Below are 19,751 nucleotides of genomic sequence, written 5' to 3'. Positions count from 1 at the left end.
AATGTGCATTTGTGGTTTGCAGTCTAGGGACAGCATCCCATGGGGTGTACAAGAACTGCTGCACTTTATTTTATTTTATTTTATTTTATTTTAATTGATTTTTTACAGAGAGGAAGAGAGAGGGATAGAGAGTTAGAAACATCGATGATAGAGAAACATCGATCAGCTGCCTCTTGCACAACCCCTACTGGGGATGTGCCCGCAACCAAGGTACATGCCCTTGACCGGAATCGAACCTGGGACCTTTCAGTCTGCAGGCCGACGCTCTATCCACTGAGCCAAACCAGTTTTGGCAAGAACTGCTGCACTTTATAAACAACCCAGTTAGCAAGTACAATTGTCTTCTCCAAAAAGCTGACAGAATCCTTAAAATATCACTGGAGTGATGAGGATGATACTAATCAAAGACGCCTATGAAAAAGGTAAGTTAATTTGCTTAACATAATGTGGGCAGTAAAAACATACAGTATATCGTGGTCAACGTACTTTGTATAACATATCATTTTATTTTATTTATTTATTTTTTAAAATATATTTTATTGATTTTTTACAGAGAGGAAGAGAGAGGGAATAGAGAGTTAGAAACATCGATAAGAGAGAAACATCGATCAGCTGCCTCCTGCACACCCCCTACTGGGGATGTGCCTGCAACCAAGGTACATGCCCTTGACCGGAATAGAACCTGGGACCCTTGAGTCCGCAGGCCGACGCTCTATCCACTGAGCCAAACCGGTTTCGGCTAACATATCATTTTAAATATATAAAGTTTACAAACTTAGTAGCTGGACTCTATCAATAAGATCTCTAAATGTTTACACATCCAAGTTAGCCAAAAGAAAAACGTGGATCTTTTCATTAAAAAAAAAAAAAAAAAAATTGAAGCTTACTTTGGCTTGCCTAAAGCTCAGGCTTCTTAGCATAATCCCAATGTGATGAAATAAATGACACAATTACTAGTAAAAAAAAAAAAATCTAGTAAGATACCAGCTGTGAGCCTGAGGCCGTTTCCTCTTTGTTAAAGGACAAATTAGCACCAAACAGACTTTCTCTCGCCCTGTGGGTCCCTGCCCATCTTAAAACCCTCAGATGCCATCAGCAGTGTTGGGTTCAGGTGGAAGGGCATCACTCTGTAGGGGGTCTCTCTAGCATCCATCCTGCCATCATTATTATGCGGCTCTAAGAAGCCAGAAGCAGCCCCATCACTTTCCAGGGGAGGGTGTCTCATCTTTGCTTTCCTGGACTGCTGGCTGCAGTGTACAGAGCAGTGTGACTTTGGGGGTACCATTTACCATCTTTCACTTGCACTCTCACTAAAAGCATGGGCCAGACTTTTATCCGCAAGACCTGTCTCTTCTCTCTTCACCTGTTCTTGTCCCACTTCAACATTTGCCGAGGAACATGACAAAGCACATGCCTGCGTGTGAAGAAGAATCAGCTGAGTGTGCATCCGCCCCAGCAAAAGCTGTCGCTACCTGGCTCCCGGCAGCCTTCCCCATGACAGCTTTATGGCCGACACTAAAGCAGAATCAATAGGAGGGCAAGGGGTTGACATTTCATTTTCTAAAAAATGATCCATTGAGGACCAATCACCAAGCAGTGTTTATCAGCCTAGGGAAGTGACTTCTTCTTTTTTTTTAAATGGGGAAGAAGGGACAGGAATCATCGCTGGGTAACTCGACAGGCTCAATTCTCTAAGGTGGGGACTCATAATTGGAAATCCGATGCATCCTGCTATCAATCCTGCCTTAAATAATAAAGTGATCAATAAAAGCCGAGAGGAAATTAAGTCATCAGGCTTGCGATGCTATTTTCTAGAGCTATGGCTTTTAATAAACTTGTCTTCCTGCATTACATTTCCCTTCCTTTTCATCCAAGCAGAAGAACATCCAAGAGAAACTTATAACGAGGTGACTTATGACTCTGGTTTGACTGCTATATTCAGGGCAACTTAATTTTTTTTTTAATGTAAATCTCAAAGAAATTTGAACTACAACTAGAAAATGCTTCCAACCAATACCAGAGAGAAGGTGAGACACAAGAAGAGACCCACTTTCTGGAAACATGAGCTGTCTCAAATGGTTCTGAGAATCACATGGTACTGGATTTCAACCAAATATTTTTTAGAAGTTAAGGTAATTAATAATGGTTTTCTATTTTTAGACTTTTAAACATCTACATTTTCTGATAACAAAAGTTGTTTATATATACTGTGAAATTTTCAAATGCAGAAATATGTAATAATGAAAGCAACGTTCTGTAATTTTTATTCTCCCCCATCTGACCCCCCGTTTCCCACTATCAGATGGATATATATTAATGCATACCATTCCCCAAGTGTTTATATGCCTGGCAGGTATATACATACACAGAATCAAATGGCAATGGACAAGAAAGCAGTCCATCTTGATTTACTTCCAAAATCAATGCCAGGGAAGCAAAGCACACTGGAAATTCACGTTCTGTTCCGGCCAGTTGAAGTTTCCGAAGGCCAAGACGTACTATCACATAGAATGGATCAGACATGTATACATGGATATGTACATTATAGCAACAAGGATGAGAGTCTGTGGTAGATTTCACTTCTTCAGGATGGAACGAGATACTCTGATCAAACTTATCTAGTTCAGACTTTGCACCAACAAGAACTAGCAGGATGACAAATGTAGGTTCCCACACACCATGAGGAGTTGTTCTATACTATGTTAAAGTGACCAAAATTGATCTCTATCTAATAGACATTTTGGAGAGTGATATTAATAAATACATGTGGCAACTGGGACCATATCCAGGCAAAGTAAGCTATATGGTCATCACCTTAATTATAATGTATCACCAAAGCGAGGGAAAGGCATGGTCACTTCCCTAAAGGCATATTTGGAAATAGCCAGAGGCATATTTGTGACATCAGGGAGATCACCAACAGAAGAGGCAGGGAGAGATAATGCCTAGTGGCCTGAGAGCCTGGCATGGCTCCTGGGGTCCCAGAGAAGCTCTGCCACTAGGCCAGTGTCATGACTCTGGACAAGTACTGCATCTTTCTGTGTATCATTTTCCTCTCCCATAACATGAAAGGTTTATGTTTAAGAGGATCATTTTGACATTCTTAGGTTGTGCATTTTTTGTGGGTTTGTTTGTTTGTTTTCCCCAAAGCCTCACCTTGTGAGATGGTGGTTGGTACAGGGATGAGATCAGAGAAGGGGCAGCTTTGCTCACAGGAGATAGAGAAGGCCCAGATGTGGGCACAGGTTGAAGAAGAGCAGCTGTCCCCCCACCACCCCTTTTCCTCCAGAGGCTCCACGCAGTGTTTATAAGTAGATGGAGGCAACAGCAGTAAGAAAAACTGGTTCAAAGGAATATGCCGCCAAACCATTTTTAGTTCTTTCTTTTCTAGATTATGTTTTTAAAGTTTCAAGTTAGATTGTAAAGTTACAGAGACTAAGTAATCAACTGTTCTATATTTATTTCCAAGAATAATGCTAGGCCTACAATGTACTCAATGGATACTGTCTGGAAATGCTGAGGCACCTACTGTGTGCCATATTATCTACTTTGTCTATCAAATGTCTCCATCAATAACTCTTTGAAGCAGATATCATTACCACTGTTTAATAAAAGGAAAACCAAGACTCAAAGTGGTTAAGTAATTTAGCTGACAAATGGCAGAGTACAAATTTTGGTCCCAAGGTTCATATGGCTTTCTCTTTTTTGCCTTTGGCAGTAAGTCCAAGTTTAAGAGACATATAAATGTAACACCTTACAGCTTAGAGTATCCAGAAGTCTCCCGCCAGCTTGCTTTCCTGGAATTAGTTGGGTCTTTCCAGGCTCTCAACTCTGAGAGCTCCCACCAGGGTACAGTAGGCAGCTCCAGGAGGGGTGTGGGGAGATCAAAGCAAAGAGAATGGGGCTTGAGATGCAAATGTTGTGTTTATAATGCTAATCAAAGCCTCAGCTTTGTGTGGAGGGGACAAAAAGCTCCCTCACAAAAACTGGGAAGGGAGGGTGGTTCAGTGAGTGGCTTAAGTGCTTACCTCCTGCTGATGACAAAAGCTGCGATGAGAATGACCACTAGCACCACACTGCCAGCTACGGAGACCAGAAGGACGGTGGAGTTGGCCCCGTCTCCAATGATCCGAGAAGGCACTGGTAAAGACAGTCACACAAGGATCACCTTTGGGAAGGTCCTAAGAGGGAGGCACTGCTGACTGGGTCACAAGTTTCAAATGTCTGAAGCCATTTAGAATGCTCACAGCCTCTTTGCCCTTCGTTAAGTATTCATGCAACAGCGTTTTCTAAGGCAGCCTTAATGAGACAAGGGCATTCTTTTCATAATTGCATGAAAAAATTCAACCAAAAGATTCTTATTAAATCCTGTGGTAAACATCACCAGGAAGGTGTGGTTTTTTTTTTTTCCTTTCTTTTCTTTCTTCTTCTTCTTTTCCTTTCTACTCTTACTCCTAACTCTTACATAAAAATCTGATGCATTCCTTAGTGGGAAATTTCAGAAAGGACAAGCAATTTTGAATGTTCCTCTCCCTCCCACACCTCCCAAAACTATCAAAAATCTTCCTATTGGTGTCTAGTTTAAAGGCCACTTCCTCCTTGAAGGCTTCTAGGATAATCCCAAAGGATGTCAAACCCCTACCAATTTAATTCTGGAGTACTTTCTCCTCTGCTTTTGTTTTCGTTCTTTTTTTAAAAAAATAATTTGTGAATATAATTACTTTCTAGAACTGATGTTAAAAATTCTGCTCCACCATCTCCTTATAAAGTGGGCTCAATTTTGGTTAGTTAATTATGGATGTGGAGATATCTTATGTAACCTGCTTACTGATGGGTACACCCTCTGTTAATATTTTTTACTTAACCAGTTGGTCCAACTCACAATGTTGAAAGAGTTGATATATTTGTCCAAATGTGCTTAAAAACATACACACATACAAAAAATGGTCTGACTTGATTTAAAAAGATTCCTAGAAATAAATAGGAAAGGGAAAAAAAATGGCCCCTTTTCCAGTCTTCCCAGGAGGAAAATTTCCTAGCTATGCAACTCTCAATTGGCTCAGCAATCTCATTTCTCATGGTTTATAGATTGCTGAAAACAAACAAAAGAAAACAGACATTTTTTTTTTCCAATCACATGAAAAAAACAGGCCAAATAATATTATTTTAAAATGCTCTTCTCTAAATAGCATGAGGTTTTCCAAGTTACAGGCATTGTTCATTGCAACAAAATGTTTGCCTAACCAAAAATGATGCACAGCACCTTGGCTTTCCCTGTAATAGGATTTGCCTTGCATGGTCAAAAGAACCTCAGAACTTCTTACCTGTGTTGGTTGTGACCTCCAGGGGCTCACTGAAATCTCCATAGCCAGCTGCTGTCCTGGCCCGGACATGGAAAACATAGGAAGTCAGAGGATTCAGACCTTTGATATCAGTGTTCCTGGCAGCTGTCCGGACAATGCGATAGCTTCGCTCATTCTGATCCTACATTGTGGAAAGATAAAATAGAGGAAGATGGCAAAAGAAATCCTCCACTTATCTAGGCACAAAATTAAAGGAGCCATGCCAATCTACTCAGAATCTGAAAGAAAACGGAGTTTGATTAACTCTCTAAACACTATATTCTCTTCAATGTTAGAAGTTCTATTGTTACTTCTAGCTGTTGAAAGAAATGTAGAGTTGTTGTATGATCATTGTTGACACTGAGCACATTCAGATCTTTATTCATGATCTTTTTTAGAAAAGATAATTAGGTGATGGTTGATGGCTTTTCTCACTCCACACACAGCAATTTAACAGAAATAACTGTAAGAAAGTCCCTTGTCTTTTTCTACTTTTCTGTCTAGAAAATGTCAAAAATGTTGTAATCTGGTTTCAATGAAAAAAAAAACAACAACAACAACAACAACCCTGCCCCTTTTTCTGCTTTTAATAAGGAAGCCAATAAATGATTATCCTTAAAAAGAGAAGACAATTGCTCATTTTTCTAGACAACTTCGAATGCAAATAGCTCTCTTCAGAATTTTGTCCTTTAAGGGAGAAAAGCTATTTGTAAAAATAATGTCTTTCTATAACTTTAAGAGTCAGAAGAATATAATTTTTCTTCCCTGGTTTTCTATTAAAAGTCATCAAAAGCCACACCTTGATTCTGAATAGCAGTGATCTACTTAAGCAGATCATCATTTCATCTTTTATGAGTCACTCTCCTGATAGAAGGTTACAGATTAGAACTAGCTGTTTTGATTTCTATTACTAGAAAGAAAACATTATAGTTACATTAGAATGCAATGTACTTTTTTTCTGTTTTTGAAGATAACCAACTTAATACATAAAATTCATAATTGGATTTAATTATGAGCAAAATGCATTTGACTTTGAGATTCACCGGCATTTCAGGATTTATAATTGGCCAAAACCAGATGCAAAAAAAAAAAAAAAAAAGGAGAAAGGGAGGGAAGGAGGAAAAGAAAAGAAAAAAGGGAGGGCAGAACTTTGCTCATTCAATTAATACCTTCTCATAATACTTGACTTCATACTCTAAGATCACTCCATTGGGTCTATCTGGTTCCAGCCAAGCCAGGGCAACACTGTATCTGGTAACTTCTTTAGCCTGGACCAAAGCAATGGATGATGGTGCTATTGAGAAAAACAAAAGAAAAGAAAAATAAAAACCAGTTTATTTCAGGGGAAAAAAATTAGTGGCATCAGTCAGTAATTTCATTTTACTTAAGAAAAGTATAAAGGATTGTCTTGTCTTCCTCCCAAACCCCATTTCGCTCTTCCCCTGAACAAAAGTATACCATACACCATTTTAATGGTTCTCTCCAGTATCCCTTTGTGCATGGTTTGTCCTAGAAAAATAATCTCTGAAAGTAAAAGCCTGGTAGTCCACGGGCCTACAACGTCACGTCCACAGCACCTGTAACCATTCTTCTTAAAAGGCTGCAGGTATAGAGAATGCTGTCTGCTTCTGATTTTCTGGAAGCCTTTGAAAGCCTTTGGAAGATTTCCCTTTAAGCTCACTGAAACTGCATCTCCTACTCGAGTATCATCTTACTGGTCTTTAATTTTATACCAGCAAGAGGATTTGCAACTCTTCCAAGGGAGCTGAGGGGAATGCCACAGGCAAACAATTTACATACTTTCCAATATAAATAAAAATACTGCTTAATTACAGTGAAAGTTTCCAGTTTGAACACAACCATGCAAATAATGAAGAACACGAATAAAGCAATGATGTTCTCTCTGGACATACATGACATTCTGCAACGACTTTATGAGAGTTGAAATATTGCTTTTGCCTACTGAGTAGCAAACCTTTCCACTGAGAAAGACACAAAAGCAGCCCTCCACTCCGTGTGTTGTCGGGGGTGGGGAGGAGGATACATTTGAGATGTATAAAACCAATCTGACTAATGCTTGCTTCTCCACTGTTGGGCCACAGCTCCAGCCAGCTGTTAAGCTCCACTGTGGCTGACAATGGTACTAATGTGCCATCTCAGGGAGCAGAGGAAGCAGTCAAGCAGTCATGAAGTCAGCAACCTTATCTAATGAAGCTGGTCTGTAGAACCAGAGAATTGGGGTCTTCCTAAATTTAATGTATAATCTTTTTTTATTCCCAAATAGTGAAAACATCAAAATGGCCACTGAGAAGCAACAACATAGTGTTGGGTCTTTCTAATGTTCTTCTCTGACACACACACACACACACACACACACTCTCTCTCTCTCTCTCTCTCTCACTCACACACACACTCTCCAAACCCTAACTTGAGAAAAAAATAGTAACTGAAAAGGGAACGGGGACTAGCTTCAAACCCACTTGACCATATCTGACAGACATATTGATGGCACAGTCCAGCAGGGAGCATCTCTCAGAGATAGGTGGTCATTTGACAGCCCAGCATCTCTGTTAAGGGTGCAGTGACAGTCACACATATACTATGCTTCTCCTCCTCCTCTTTCTGGCCCTCCTCTTCCCCCTCCTCTTCCAAAGCAATTCCAGATTGGATCTCAGGCATAAACACTAGTGAAAGATGCAGTGGATTCACATGTCCTCCATCAAAGGCAAACCCAAGGTTACTCATGCCCAACTGGACCCAGCAGACATATGGAAGCCACTGAACATCTGAAGAAAATGAAAAACGGAAATGTGCTCATTAGCTGTATTAAAGCTCCCCTTCCCTAACACACATACACACACACACACACACACACACACACACACACGCTCTTTCTCTTTCTTTACTAGTTGACACAGAGCCATTGCGCAGCAAAACCCAAGGAGTGACTTTCTTAAATATAGAGTTAGCAGGGAAGCTAAGAAGGCTGCCTGGCTGTGAAAAGCCATTTCACTCCAGGTAATGAATATATTGCCTAACAGAGCACTTTAGCATACACTCCATAAAAAGGGGCTCTTTAATCTCTGATGTTCAGGATTGGGAAATGAAATAGAAAAGCAAGGCCATTAGAAAGAAAGCAGGAGGGAAGAAAATCATGAAGTTACAAAATGAACTTTCTCTCAGCAATGATCTGGGTCAAACCCCGATAATCAACAGATTTCTCGGAAAAGAATTGCCTGGCAGCCCTTGGAGTGCACTGATTAACTAAGATGGTTCCTCTAGCTGGGCTATCACTCAGCGGCTGTATGTGGGAGATGAGTCTGATTTCCATTTCAGAAGTTGGAGCAGGGGTGCCCGGTGCCCATTCAAAGACAATATGAATTCAACCGAGGCGCTCCACAAACTCCAGGCAGGGAGTTAACAATATGACCGCATTAACTAACAGACTATTTCTAATGCAGCCCTACTTGGAAAATTCATATGCACAGAGTGTATGCACGGTGACTCGCTGTCGTATAAACGGATGAAAATGGGGTTAAAGGGGAAAGTCGAATAAATAGCTCTAATTCACAGAAAGGATTATGTCCTGTGGCTGTGAAGTCCAGGTTCTTGCTGAACAGATGTTTTTCAGAAGAGCATTTTTATCGGGCCAGTGACAAAAGCAATCCCTGAGCAGGTCCTACTGAGAAACGTACTTCAAACAAGCCACTGCATTGGAGGATAATATGGCAGCCCCTCTCCCTGGGGAAGAGTACTTCTTACCTTCTCTGATAAGAAGAACACCAGTTGGGCAAAAGCTGGGCCCCACCACACTGCCTCTTCGGAGAGAAGAGAAAACGGGGATATGCTCCACATTATAAGCCACGTAAGGGCTCTCCCCTTGCCTTGCCTTCTTTCTAGGCTTCTAAGGCAGCCTCCAACTCTACATCTGGAAGCCATCACCCTACCAGTGATGACTGCCTGTGGCTTGCTTCCTTAGCAGAGGCCTTTGGCAATGGCATTTCTCAATGGCATTTCCCTACTCCAGTGGTTCCCAATAATTAGTTTTCTCATGTCACCCATATAATTCACTGCTGCCACAAACCTCTGTATCTTGTACTATGATTTAAATCATATTTTTTCTTAAATTGACACACTATACTACTTTGAAAGGAAATATTTTGAAAGGAAAAATGCCATTACTGTTATCACTTGCAATAATGGCAAGTAACCATAAAAATGAAAATAACATTTTAGTAAAATAATACTATCAACTAAATAATACTATCAACTCTTGCCTCTCCATGCTTTGCCAAAAGAGATAAGCTAGGGAATAAGACATTTAAAAAAAAACTAACTTTCACACAGGGCAATTCAATATATGTAAGGTTCCATCTGGGTCTTCCCTAAAATCGTCTCTGATGCCACTGATGGTATGCTGCCACGCTTCGGTAAACTCTGCCAACCCTACTCAATTTAGAAATGCTCTGGATCCTGAGCCCCAGTATGCCAGGGCTCTGCCCTTTGCTAACAGGACTAGAAGAAGAAATAATAGACTGATAGAGTAACAGATTGAACATTTATCCCAGATATGTGATTCAGTGTGGGCTTTGACAAATAAATGCCTTAATTCAACAGAGCGATTCTAATTCATAGTGGGAATTTTGGTCAACATGAAAAGACCAAGCAGAGGAGAGGTCCTGCTTGCCTCTCATTTCTCTGATTTACATTCTGAGACCTTATAGACACACTTTTTTTCCACAGCACCGACTCACCCACTAAGCACATACTTAAGGAGCACCAATGGAACAGGGCAAAGAAGGGGAAGGGCAAGCAAAGTGGTATCAAATACAATGTTTCTTATCAAATTAAGTACCATCTTATCTTTTCAACTCTTCCTAACTGAAAAAGAAAAAACAAAACCACAGATGGAAATTTTTTTACAATAGCCTCAGAGAGAAGACATTCTTTAATGTCAACTCAGAGGACCCGTTTTCTAGACCTCAAGAGGAGACCGTTCCTTCGAACCCTCTTTTTATCCACATCCTCTCATGGTGATGAGGAGAAGAAAGAGGTGGGTGCTATAGACATGTAATGTACCTGCGTCAGCATCAGAGGAAAAGCCAAGAAGAAGCTGAGGACTGAGGTAACTATCCTTACTGAAAGAGAGAGATGCATCTTAGATTGAAAGGCATTTCTATTTACCCAGACTTCCTTCATAACATAGATGTTTGCTATTAGGAAACTTTTGTGCTTGTGGACATAAACAGGCCTTCTTTAACGGCTAGAATTTTGACATAACACATAACAAGAAAAGGTGGTCATGCTTGTTGACAATAGTGTGGCTAAAGAAAGGTGAGTGATAAATGTAAAAATCACAGAGACAAGAACTACCGAAGGAGAGCTTTTTAAAAAAATGTTTATGATTTAATTCAGTTAAGCTCCTAATTTTCAAGGTTTTGAAGCAGAACTTCCATTGGCCCATAGATGTCTACCCTTGGCTGAATGAAAACAGTGACCGAGACAAGAAACTAGAAGAGGGAGAAATGCAGTGTGGCTTGCAGAAAGAACCCTGGAAAGGTTTAGAAAAAGGTTGGGGAGTATGCTCAAGATTCGCAGGGACAAACAGTGGCAGAAAAGCAAAAAGGAGGGCTGAGCAGAGGTGCGCTTCTGCAAACATGACTAGAATTTTCAGGAAATCACTAGCACCCTGGTGCTGTGAGGGCAGAGCACTCATCCAGGACATAAGGAATGAGCTGCAGATGAAAACATATCTGATCCATATACTTAAAGTATTCTTTACTCATTTGTTTGGAACAAGCGATCAATGTTTAAAGGATTTTGGGGAAAATTCCAGGTTTGATATTTACTAGTTGCCATCTTGGGCAAGTCGCTCAAATTTCCTTGCCTCAGTTCTTCCATTTATAAAACCCCTTTCCTTCCAGATAGAAGCATGTGAGCTGTTCGAATGTACCTTCCATACGGAGCGGGCTTGCCCTTGTTCATCTCTACATTCCCACTATCTAAGATCATGTCTGGCACATAGTAGGTGCTCAATAAATTTGTCAAGTGCATAAAAGTGAACTAAATCTAAAATATTCTTTGTGGACAGGAAAAAGGTTTTCTAAGTCTAAAGTACCAGAAGTAAGTCATCCCTAAAACAACTTTGTATCTGCACTTGTTTCAGGTGAGCTTTGATGAATCTGGTTTTTCTATTTAGGTTAACTAAGATATTGACAATTAGGAGGGAAGTGAATGACGATTCTGATTATAACTGGAGCCTGTTTTCGATGGGACCTACGATGCTTCTGAACTTGTTTTGAACACACAGCCTGTAAAATGTCATTCAAATGTAAGTTTACATTAAAACTCGCTTCACTGCACCTGTTATAGGTAGCATTTTGAGGCACCACTCTTTTTGGATGAGTGCAGTGTTGATATCCACTCAGTATGTCTTCTCTGTATCTGGCGAGCACGTGCAAATAGTTCTCTTGACTTCCTAACCGTGAAGGTGCAGTGGTGTTGGGATTCCCCCACTCTCAAATCATAATCTTAAATCCAGAAAGAGCCACAAGCATCCCTTGTTTGAGAATTCTGTGACACCAAAGTTTCTCCAAAGATGCACTAATGTAGGCTCAGTCAGTCACTGCCAGGAGAAGCCATTAGCTATTCCACCCAAAGGACATTATTGTTGAAGTGTCAGGGTAATAGACTAAAGAGCCCTCTGCAGTCAGGGGAAGGGCAGCAAGATTAAGCATGGGAAACAGACTATCTCCACCCACCTATTGGAAATAAGTAAAATATCATTTTTAAAGATGAAGCAAAACCTAAGAGGGTAAAAGAAAAAAAATCATAAAAGCTTGGAGGTCAAATGATCTGAGCTTTCTATGCCAAGATAAACTCCCCTTCCCCCAAACGATTCCGTATTCAAAATTCGACATATCCCTGAGAAGCAGAGGAGGCTTTCCAAATGGAATCCCCATTTGCCGTGTGCCTGTGGTTCCGTTTGGTTTGAGAGCAGACCACAATGCATCCAGAAGGCACATGCGGGTTTTATCTCCGTGTGTGCTTTCGATAAACAGAAACAGCACAGATTAGGGGCTGGATCATGACTTTCGAACAGTGGTACGTTTCCCAAGGAAGAATTACAGGATATGCTTTGATGTCAAACAGAGGTGGCTCCTTTTAAGAAAATGGTAAATTTAACTTTCTTTGGTTAAAAAGCTCAGCAGTTCTCCTTGCTCCCCACTGGTGTGAACGCTGTAATTTTCTTTTATTCACTTCCTCAATGACTTGCCATTAAACACCTACAAGTCATTTTACTGCAGCAGTTTGGTCCCTGTGACACCCAAGTGGAATGGTGAAGAGGAAGAGATACGGAGAAAAGAAAGGGATGACAGATGCACTTCAAACCGCCACTTCTGGGCTATAAAACTATTTTTTTGGGGGGGGCCAGCATCACAAGCAGAGAATTCACAACAGTTTGGGGCATCTGGGGAGGGGTGAATTAGCTGAAACAGTTAGACTGCATTTCACTACTGGCTCAGATTAGGTGGGTGGAGGGAATAAGGAAGGAAGGGAACAGATGCAAAGAAAGGTGTCTGGCCTGTGGGCAAGGAAGGGTGAAAAAAGCCCTTTAGAGAAGTCAAGAAACCTAAAGCATGGATGTCAGCCGTACACAATGGCCAAGGTTTGGAGGGAAGATGACTTCTTAACCACAGCAGGGTTATGTCCCCTCCCTGGGACCCGAATTTCAAGAGATGATGTTTATTGGAGGGGGTCTTCCACTGATAGGAAAAATAAGCCCACAGTTTATACTTCTCCCTGCTTAATGCAAATAGCATATTTAAATTTAATTACTCGGAGCTTAAGGTGGTTTTTGTTCCCTCTTTCTTTCTCATTTCAACGCCACAGTTCGGATTTGCTCTTTATCAAAGGTTTGTGCATTTTAAAATTCTGTCAAGCATCCAAATTAAATGCTTCAGAGCACTAATGATATCCTTGTGATGAAGGGTTTTGCCGTCACAGAGATGCTAAGAACTCTGGGTGCTAATATTAATTGCTTTCTTCCATATCCCACCAAAGGGAGGGAAGGATTTCTCTGGGCTTTGCACTACCTATGGTACCAAAGAGCAAGGAGTCAATTTTTTTCACTGCAGTATTTTGTGGTACTCCCCAGTGTACAGAGGGCTTTCCTATACACACGATCTACTTTGCACTACGTTCAATAGCCCTCTGCTATTTTTTAGGTAAAAAGCATTAAATGACTCAATCCCCATCCACCTCCTTTGGATATGTCACTGATGTTGTAAAATCTCAGCTTTGCACCCACAGTTTCCAACTGATGTATCATTAATAAACAACTAAGCACATTTTCTCATAGTCAAGAATTAAAATTGGTTTTAAAGCCAACCAACCAATCAACAGCAAGTACAGAAAAACTTGATTGTTCCAAAATCGGTATGGAATTATTTTCCTTCAACAAAAGACATAGAACCAAATTCTCAATTGAAATTTTTAGAAGGCTCTGAATTAAATGAAGTTCATGTATATTTAAATGCAGGAATATTAATATTAATTAAGCTTATACTAAAGGTGTATGGGTGCTTTTTTCCCCACACAGTGATATCCAAGGTCAACACATATGGTCTGTTTTAAACAAATACTATAATAAAAGCAGGCCACAGTAACACTTACTGAAGGATACAACAGACCCATGTTCCCAATGACATTTGGAATCTGATTTTGGAACACTAAGGATGCTTTAATTAAGTGATTCAAGAGTAAGACTACAAATCACTTAAATGACACTCTTACTTTACTGATTTTTCCTGAGAATTGGGTGGCAGATAGTTTCAGATAAATCCTTCATAGAGAACTATTAACCACATTTATATAATAAAAGCCTAAGCGACCTTTACGGCAGAATGACCGGAACAACCGGTCTCTATGATGCGCACTGACCACCAGGGGGCAGACGCTCAACACAGGAGCTGCCCCCTGGTGGTCAGTGCGCTCCCACAGAAGGAGCGCCGCTCAGCCAGAAACTGGGTTCACAGCTGCCGAGCACAGCTACCACAGTGGGAGCCTCTCCTGACTCTGTGGCAGCAGGTGCAGCGGGCCAGGATGAGCACTAGTGGCATGGTGCCCAGCCCCAATTCGGGTTCCTCCCTGGCCGCCTGCTGCTTGGTGCACTGCTACATTCCCCAAGGGGTCCCGGACTGTGAGAGTACACAGGCTGGGCTGAGGGACCCGACCCCCAGCCCCCCATGCACGAATTTTGTGCACCAGGCCTCTAATTTTAAATAATGTTCTTCGTAGCCATTAGGTTAAGTGTTTGCATCAGGAAGTTGAAGGTGTTGGGGGCTGACCTATGTAACTAACTGTCCAAAGATGTGAGTTCCCTTCCCATAAAGACTATTACCTGGGATGGAGCTCCTCAGGCAAGGACTACATTTCCCAGACCCCTTAGCATGCAGGGCAGTTTATGTGAATGAGTTCTGGGCCACGGAATGTGGGTTGAAGAGATTAATTTTCTTCTAGTCCTGATGCATAAACATAACTCCCTTGGGACCCTCCATTTTCTTTAGCCCACAATCTGCCAGCTGGTGCCCAGTCCCATCTTGGAAGCCCCTCACTGACCCTCCCCTCAGCACCACTAACTGTATACAAGTTGATCAAGAAATAATTTCCTATTGCATTAACCTACTAACTGACAGTTGGAGTTACAACAAAGACCCATTCAAGTAAAGTGAAGCCCAGTCAGCAAAAAAGAAGCATGTTCTTATAGTGACATTTTCATATAATAACTAACTAAAATATACTAGTATTGGGGCCTACAGAAGATTGAGCTTCAGTTTAAAGCTGCCTGAATGGACTCCAGGTTCCCTCTTAGAAACTCCAGCTCCTGGGCATTCACAGTGAGCAGATATCCACTCCTTTGTGACACACTGGTGAGTACTGCCCCTGAGGTCAGCAATGCAGGAGCCAACTGTGCAGCTTTGCAGGGACACAATCATAGCCACAGGTGTGCTAACATGAAGGACTGTAACAGAATCACACAACACTGGGCTGAAATACTGAGCTGTGCTTGCTTTAATGTTAAATGGGTAAAGACTGTGGGGTTCTCAAAATGGTGGTTGAGTTTTCTTTTCAGAAGAGAGTTCACTTAGTCTTCATTGCACAGTTAATAGTTTACGCGGTTGAAAATTTGGGCCATGGGAATCAGAGCTAAACAGAGAAGAATGAGCAAAAAGATGCTGTTGGCTTCCTCTGCATGGCACTTTCACATCCTTAAAATCATTTAATCCTTGCAGCTCTCTGAAGTAGTTATAATTATCACGTTTGATTTCATACCTGGAAATTCACAGAAATTAAATAATTTAACCAAAGCTATAGAATTTCAGTTTTAAATTCGTCTGCTTGACTGAAAAGCATGTGATCCTCCTTCCATATATCACATGTCTATGATAACACACATACTGAATTAGCACTTACTGAGTAATTATTGCATGCCAAGCATTGTGATAAATACCTTGCATGGATTAATCTATATAATCCTCACACACAAAAAAACTATGAGGCAGATACTATTATTATTTCCATTTTATAGATTAGAAAAATAAAGTATAGAGAGTTTGTATAGTTTGTCCCAAATTACAGCTTCTAAGTGGTGAATTCAAAAGTCAGGTCCTAGAACCCACATTTTCAACCACTAATCTATAAAAAAGCCTCTACTCTCTTAGTCTCGCCTCTCACTGGTAAGAAGTTAGAGACTTGAATGTCAAAGGCCTTGTTCTCCCACGGCATCAACAGCAGCATCAGTAACAGAGCAACCTGAGTCTGCAATGTGTTGGGTACAGATCTATCTATGTATATTCTTAGTTGCTGGAAACCTAGAGGTAAATTAGACATGATCACTGTTCACATTAGAACTACCTAAAGAGCTAAAAAGGGAATAATCTAAAACTGAAAAATTCAATTATAAAATAAAATAATAGTATTTGATGTTAGAGAAAAAGTAGGAAGCAATGAAAGGTAAGCAATGTTATATTCTTTGACCCGAAGTTTGCCTTGCAATAATTTACTGACTGTACACATGAACCTGATTTTTCCTATGTGTATGTATTTCACACTAAAACTATTAAAAACAAATACAAATATTAACTAAGAATACTAAAGGTGAAGTATTCAAGTTATTTTAGAAAGACAAAAATCTTTAGTTAACACCATAGGTATAGATCTAAAGGTATCATGAATGATCTAAGTTTTTGTAAATTAAGGCTGTGGGGGGCAACTATTTAATCACTATGCTTGATACCTGAGCCATACAGTAACCCTTGCTCTCTGTAGTAAAGAAAATTCCTTACTTAAAGGACTGTTTTACTTTTTAAAATAGCTACTATCTTGAATTAGCATTACTGCATGTACAGTCATACCATTACTTGTAGAATTACAAGTGAGTGACAGTCCATCTCAAAACCAAGACCCACGTCCCCCAGAATGAACTGAGAATGACTTAAGAAGCACCCAAGTGTCTCTGATGCAGTTCAAGTGTGTCTTCTGTTTTGTCTGAGAGCCGCTTGTTTTACTTTCTATTTGCTTGCTAAGAAATTTGTTGGCAGGTTCTAACAAGGAGAGCCCAGCACTTGCCAACAGAAACATGGCAGGACCCAGTGTGTATTTCCTGTTAAATAAGAATGCCGGTTCCAAGCAAACAGGAAAACAAGTCTTTCCACTGGAAGGCAATTTATAAGAATTAGCCTGAGAAAGACAAGTGCTTTAAGATAAGAAAATGGATGGAGCAAAGCCAGCAACAACAGAAAAATGAAATAAACATAGGAAGAGGAATCTTCTCAATACGCCTCAGTATGTTGTAATCTATCTAGTGTAGACTCTTAATTGAAATTATTTGGTAGGTGTCTTGGTTAGACAGGATGAAGATGTCTGGGCAAAGTAAACCCCTCCGTGATCAACAATGCCCTCCAAAATAATCTAGAGTAAGTTTGGTGTAAAGGAAAGGTTCTCTTTAGCAGAAATATAGCACAGAGAGAGGAAAAGGATTAGCGGCTGTGAATTAAGGCTTCTGTTCCTCTAGCTGTCGACTCCACTGGAGAGCTTCAGGCATTCCAAATCTGGAAAATAAAAGCTGTGCTGTGGGCTTCAGGTTCTCTTTGTTACTCAGACAGCTGCTAATCGTCCTGCTGCGTGAGGAACCGTGAGACAATGCTGTAACATTTAGCTTTCTGACACCCAAAGCGTCTAGATCAGCCCCCAATTAAAGATGTATTAATCACATACACTAAAAGCCAGGATGATAGATGCACCCACTAAATCTCTTGCCTTTTACTTTCCACACTCAGGTTGCTTCATTTACAGGCAGAAATGCTTAAAAGCCTGCTCCAGAAATGGACCAATAAAAAACCTTGTTCATTACAATTTCCTACCCCTGAAAAAGCCTTTCAGAAAGAGGTGAGACATTGATCATGCCACTAAAGGAGCCTATCTGCTTCAATAAATATCTCCAACGTGGCTGTTGTCATCTTGACTTTTTAACTGTGATAACTAATGCAAGTGTGATTTTGCCACTTGCTACAGGGACACCCGAATCATTTATGTAGTTTTATAAGATGCCATTAAATAACCGTAGGAAACTTGAGGGGGCAAAATATTACCACTACTAATACACTACCAAAAATCTCCCCCAAGTCAAGCAAGTCACCCTCAGGTCATGTCCCCAAGTGAGAGTGAATAAATGGTAACTTACTCTGGATTCACAGACCTGGAACAACCAAAGTTCCTTGAATTCCATGCTTTGAAATTCATGTTAACAAAAGAGTCTCAAAGTTAGTTTTTCACAGCGGTCGCCATTTTACAAGGGCATTGAAAATGGCCTTATTAAATTCTTCATCAAAGAGCATATCACTCATAACCAACCCCAAAACAAACAAAGAAAAAAAATTAAAAAATAAAAGCAGATAGCCTGACTGATATTATCATAGAAGCCAGAATCCAATTTTCTTTTTTCCCCCTTACATATAGTTTTCATAGAAGGCATCTAATCACTATAACACAAAATGAAAAGAAAAGCCTCAATCTACGATGCTTATGTAACCTCAGAAAAGCAGCATTAGCCATTCCAAGTTATTGAAAGCCTTTTGAAATTAGATTTCAATTTTTTTTATTCTATTTATGAGGCTAATGGAACCTATGAGAGACAAGTACAATATTTGCAAGGTGCCAGGTTGGTGCCAGCTCAAGGTGATGAGTTCCTTGGCTTTCAATGGAGTCTGAGTATGAAATGAATAACCCCTTCCATCACTGACACAGTGATGGTCCACCGTCGTCTTCCAAGTTGAAAGGCTAGGAAGTCAATTAGTGTCACTTATGATGTGAACACCTGTCGACTAAGACCTGGACCAAGACCAAGTGCATTACCATAGCCACTCAATGGCTGCCAGATGGACGGGCCTTGGACCACTTATGATGGAGTCCAGATTCAAGGAGGTGACCTAAAGACAGAAAGGTCCAGAGTCCCATTAGTCATCTCCTGAGCCATCCAATTCCCCATCATATATACAGTTGGAACAGGATACCTGTTTTTCCTAATGGTTGTTTAAAAGGACCACATCAGTGGCTCAAAAAAAGTTGCGGTATCCATAAATTGATCATCTAAGCTCCTTAACTTGTAAGCATTTTCACCAGCTGGTGAGATTTTTATCTCTGAAACTACATTTTAGTAATTCATCTTTGTTTTTTCTTATTTCATTTTGAAATGCATAGACAGAATAGAGAGTGGGGGAGATAGAAATAAAAAATGTCTGACAAAGAGTAAAAAGCATAAAATTATAGGCTGCAGATGATCACCCACAGGGTGAGATAGGCAGAGGGAACATTCTAATATAATTTTAGTTGCAAATCTATGTGTTCTATACGACTCCGAATTTTTCCCAGTTCAAATTTTGTTTGGCTTAAAGAACAAAGGCTAAAAAAGGGATGGCCATAGATGTTTAATAGAATGTTGCAAGTAGGAGAGATGAGAGAGATAAAGAGATAGAGAGATAGAGATAGAGATTGACATAGAGATAGAGATAGAGACAGAGATAGATAGAGAGGAGGCCATTCTAGTGAAGCATTAACCCTTTGCACTCGCCTGATTTTTTCTCGATTCCTTTATTCTAATGCTAACCATGTCGAGTCAAACTCGACATCCAAGTGCAAAAGGTTAAGACTCTCCATTTCAATCCATTTGGTTTCACTGCATAGACGTCATCGAAAGTTCTGAACACAAGGTATCAAAATATTTAGGGGACAATATCCAGGAACCATAGAATGCTGAGAAGCTGGTTTTTAGTACTACCTAAGGAAGCCTTCATTTTATTTGTAGCCAATTATTTCCTGTCCAGTTTCTTGCTTGCTATGTAGACAAAC

General features: G+C 40.4%; 1 protein-coding gene across 1 annotated transcript in view; it reads right to left on the bottom strand.

Moving 5' to 3' along the window:
- EPHA4 (EPH receptor A4) overlaps nucleotides 1-19,751 on the bottom strand; it is a 128,482-nt gene that overhangs the window by 21,656 nt on the left and 87,075 nt on the right. The window contains exons 6-8 of the mRNA XM_008145113.3: nucleotides 6,512-6,636; nucleotides 5,325-5,484; nucleotides 4,029-4,140 (exon numbers count right to left, since the gene is read on the bottom strand). Coding sequence (XP_008143335.1) covers nucleotides 4,029-4,140; nucleotides 5,325-5,484; nucleotides 6,512-6,636 — 397 coding nt within the window. The remainder of the gene's footprint in view (nucleotides 1-4,028; nucleotides 4,141-5,324; nucleotides 5,485-6,511; nucleotides 6,637-19,751) is intronic.

This window comes from Eptesicus fuscus, chromosome 11, assembly GCF_027574615.1.
Source record: "Eptesicus fuscus isolate TK198812 chromosome 11, DD_ASM_mEF_20220401, whole genome shotgun sequence".
Taxonomy (NCBI): Eukaryota; Metazoa; Chordata; class Mammalia; order Chiroptera; family Vespertilionidae; genus Eptesicus; species Eptesicus fuscus.
This window is presented reverse-complemented; position numbering and strand designations above follow the sequence as displayed.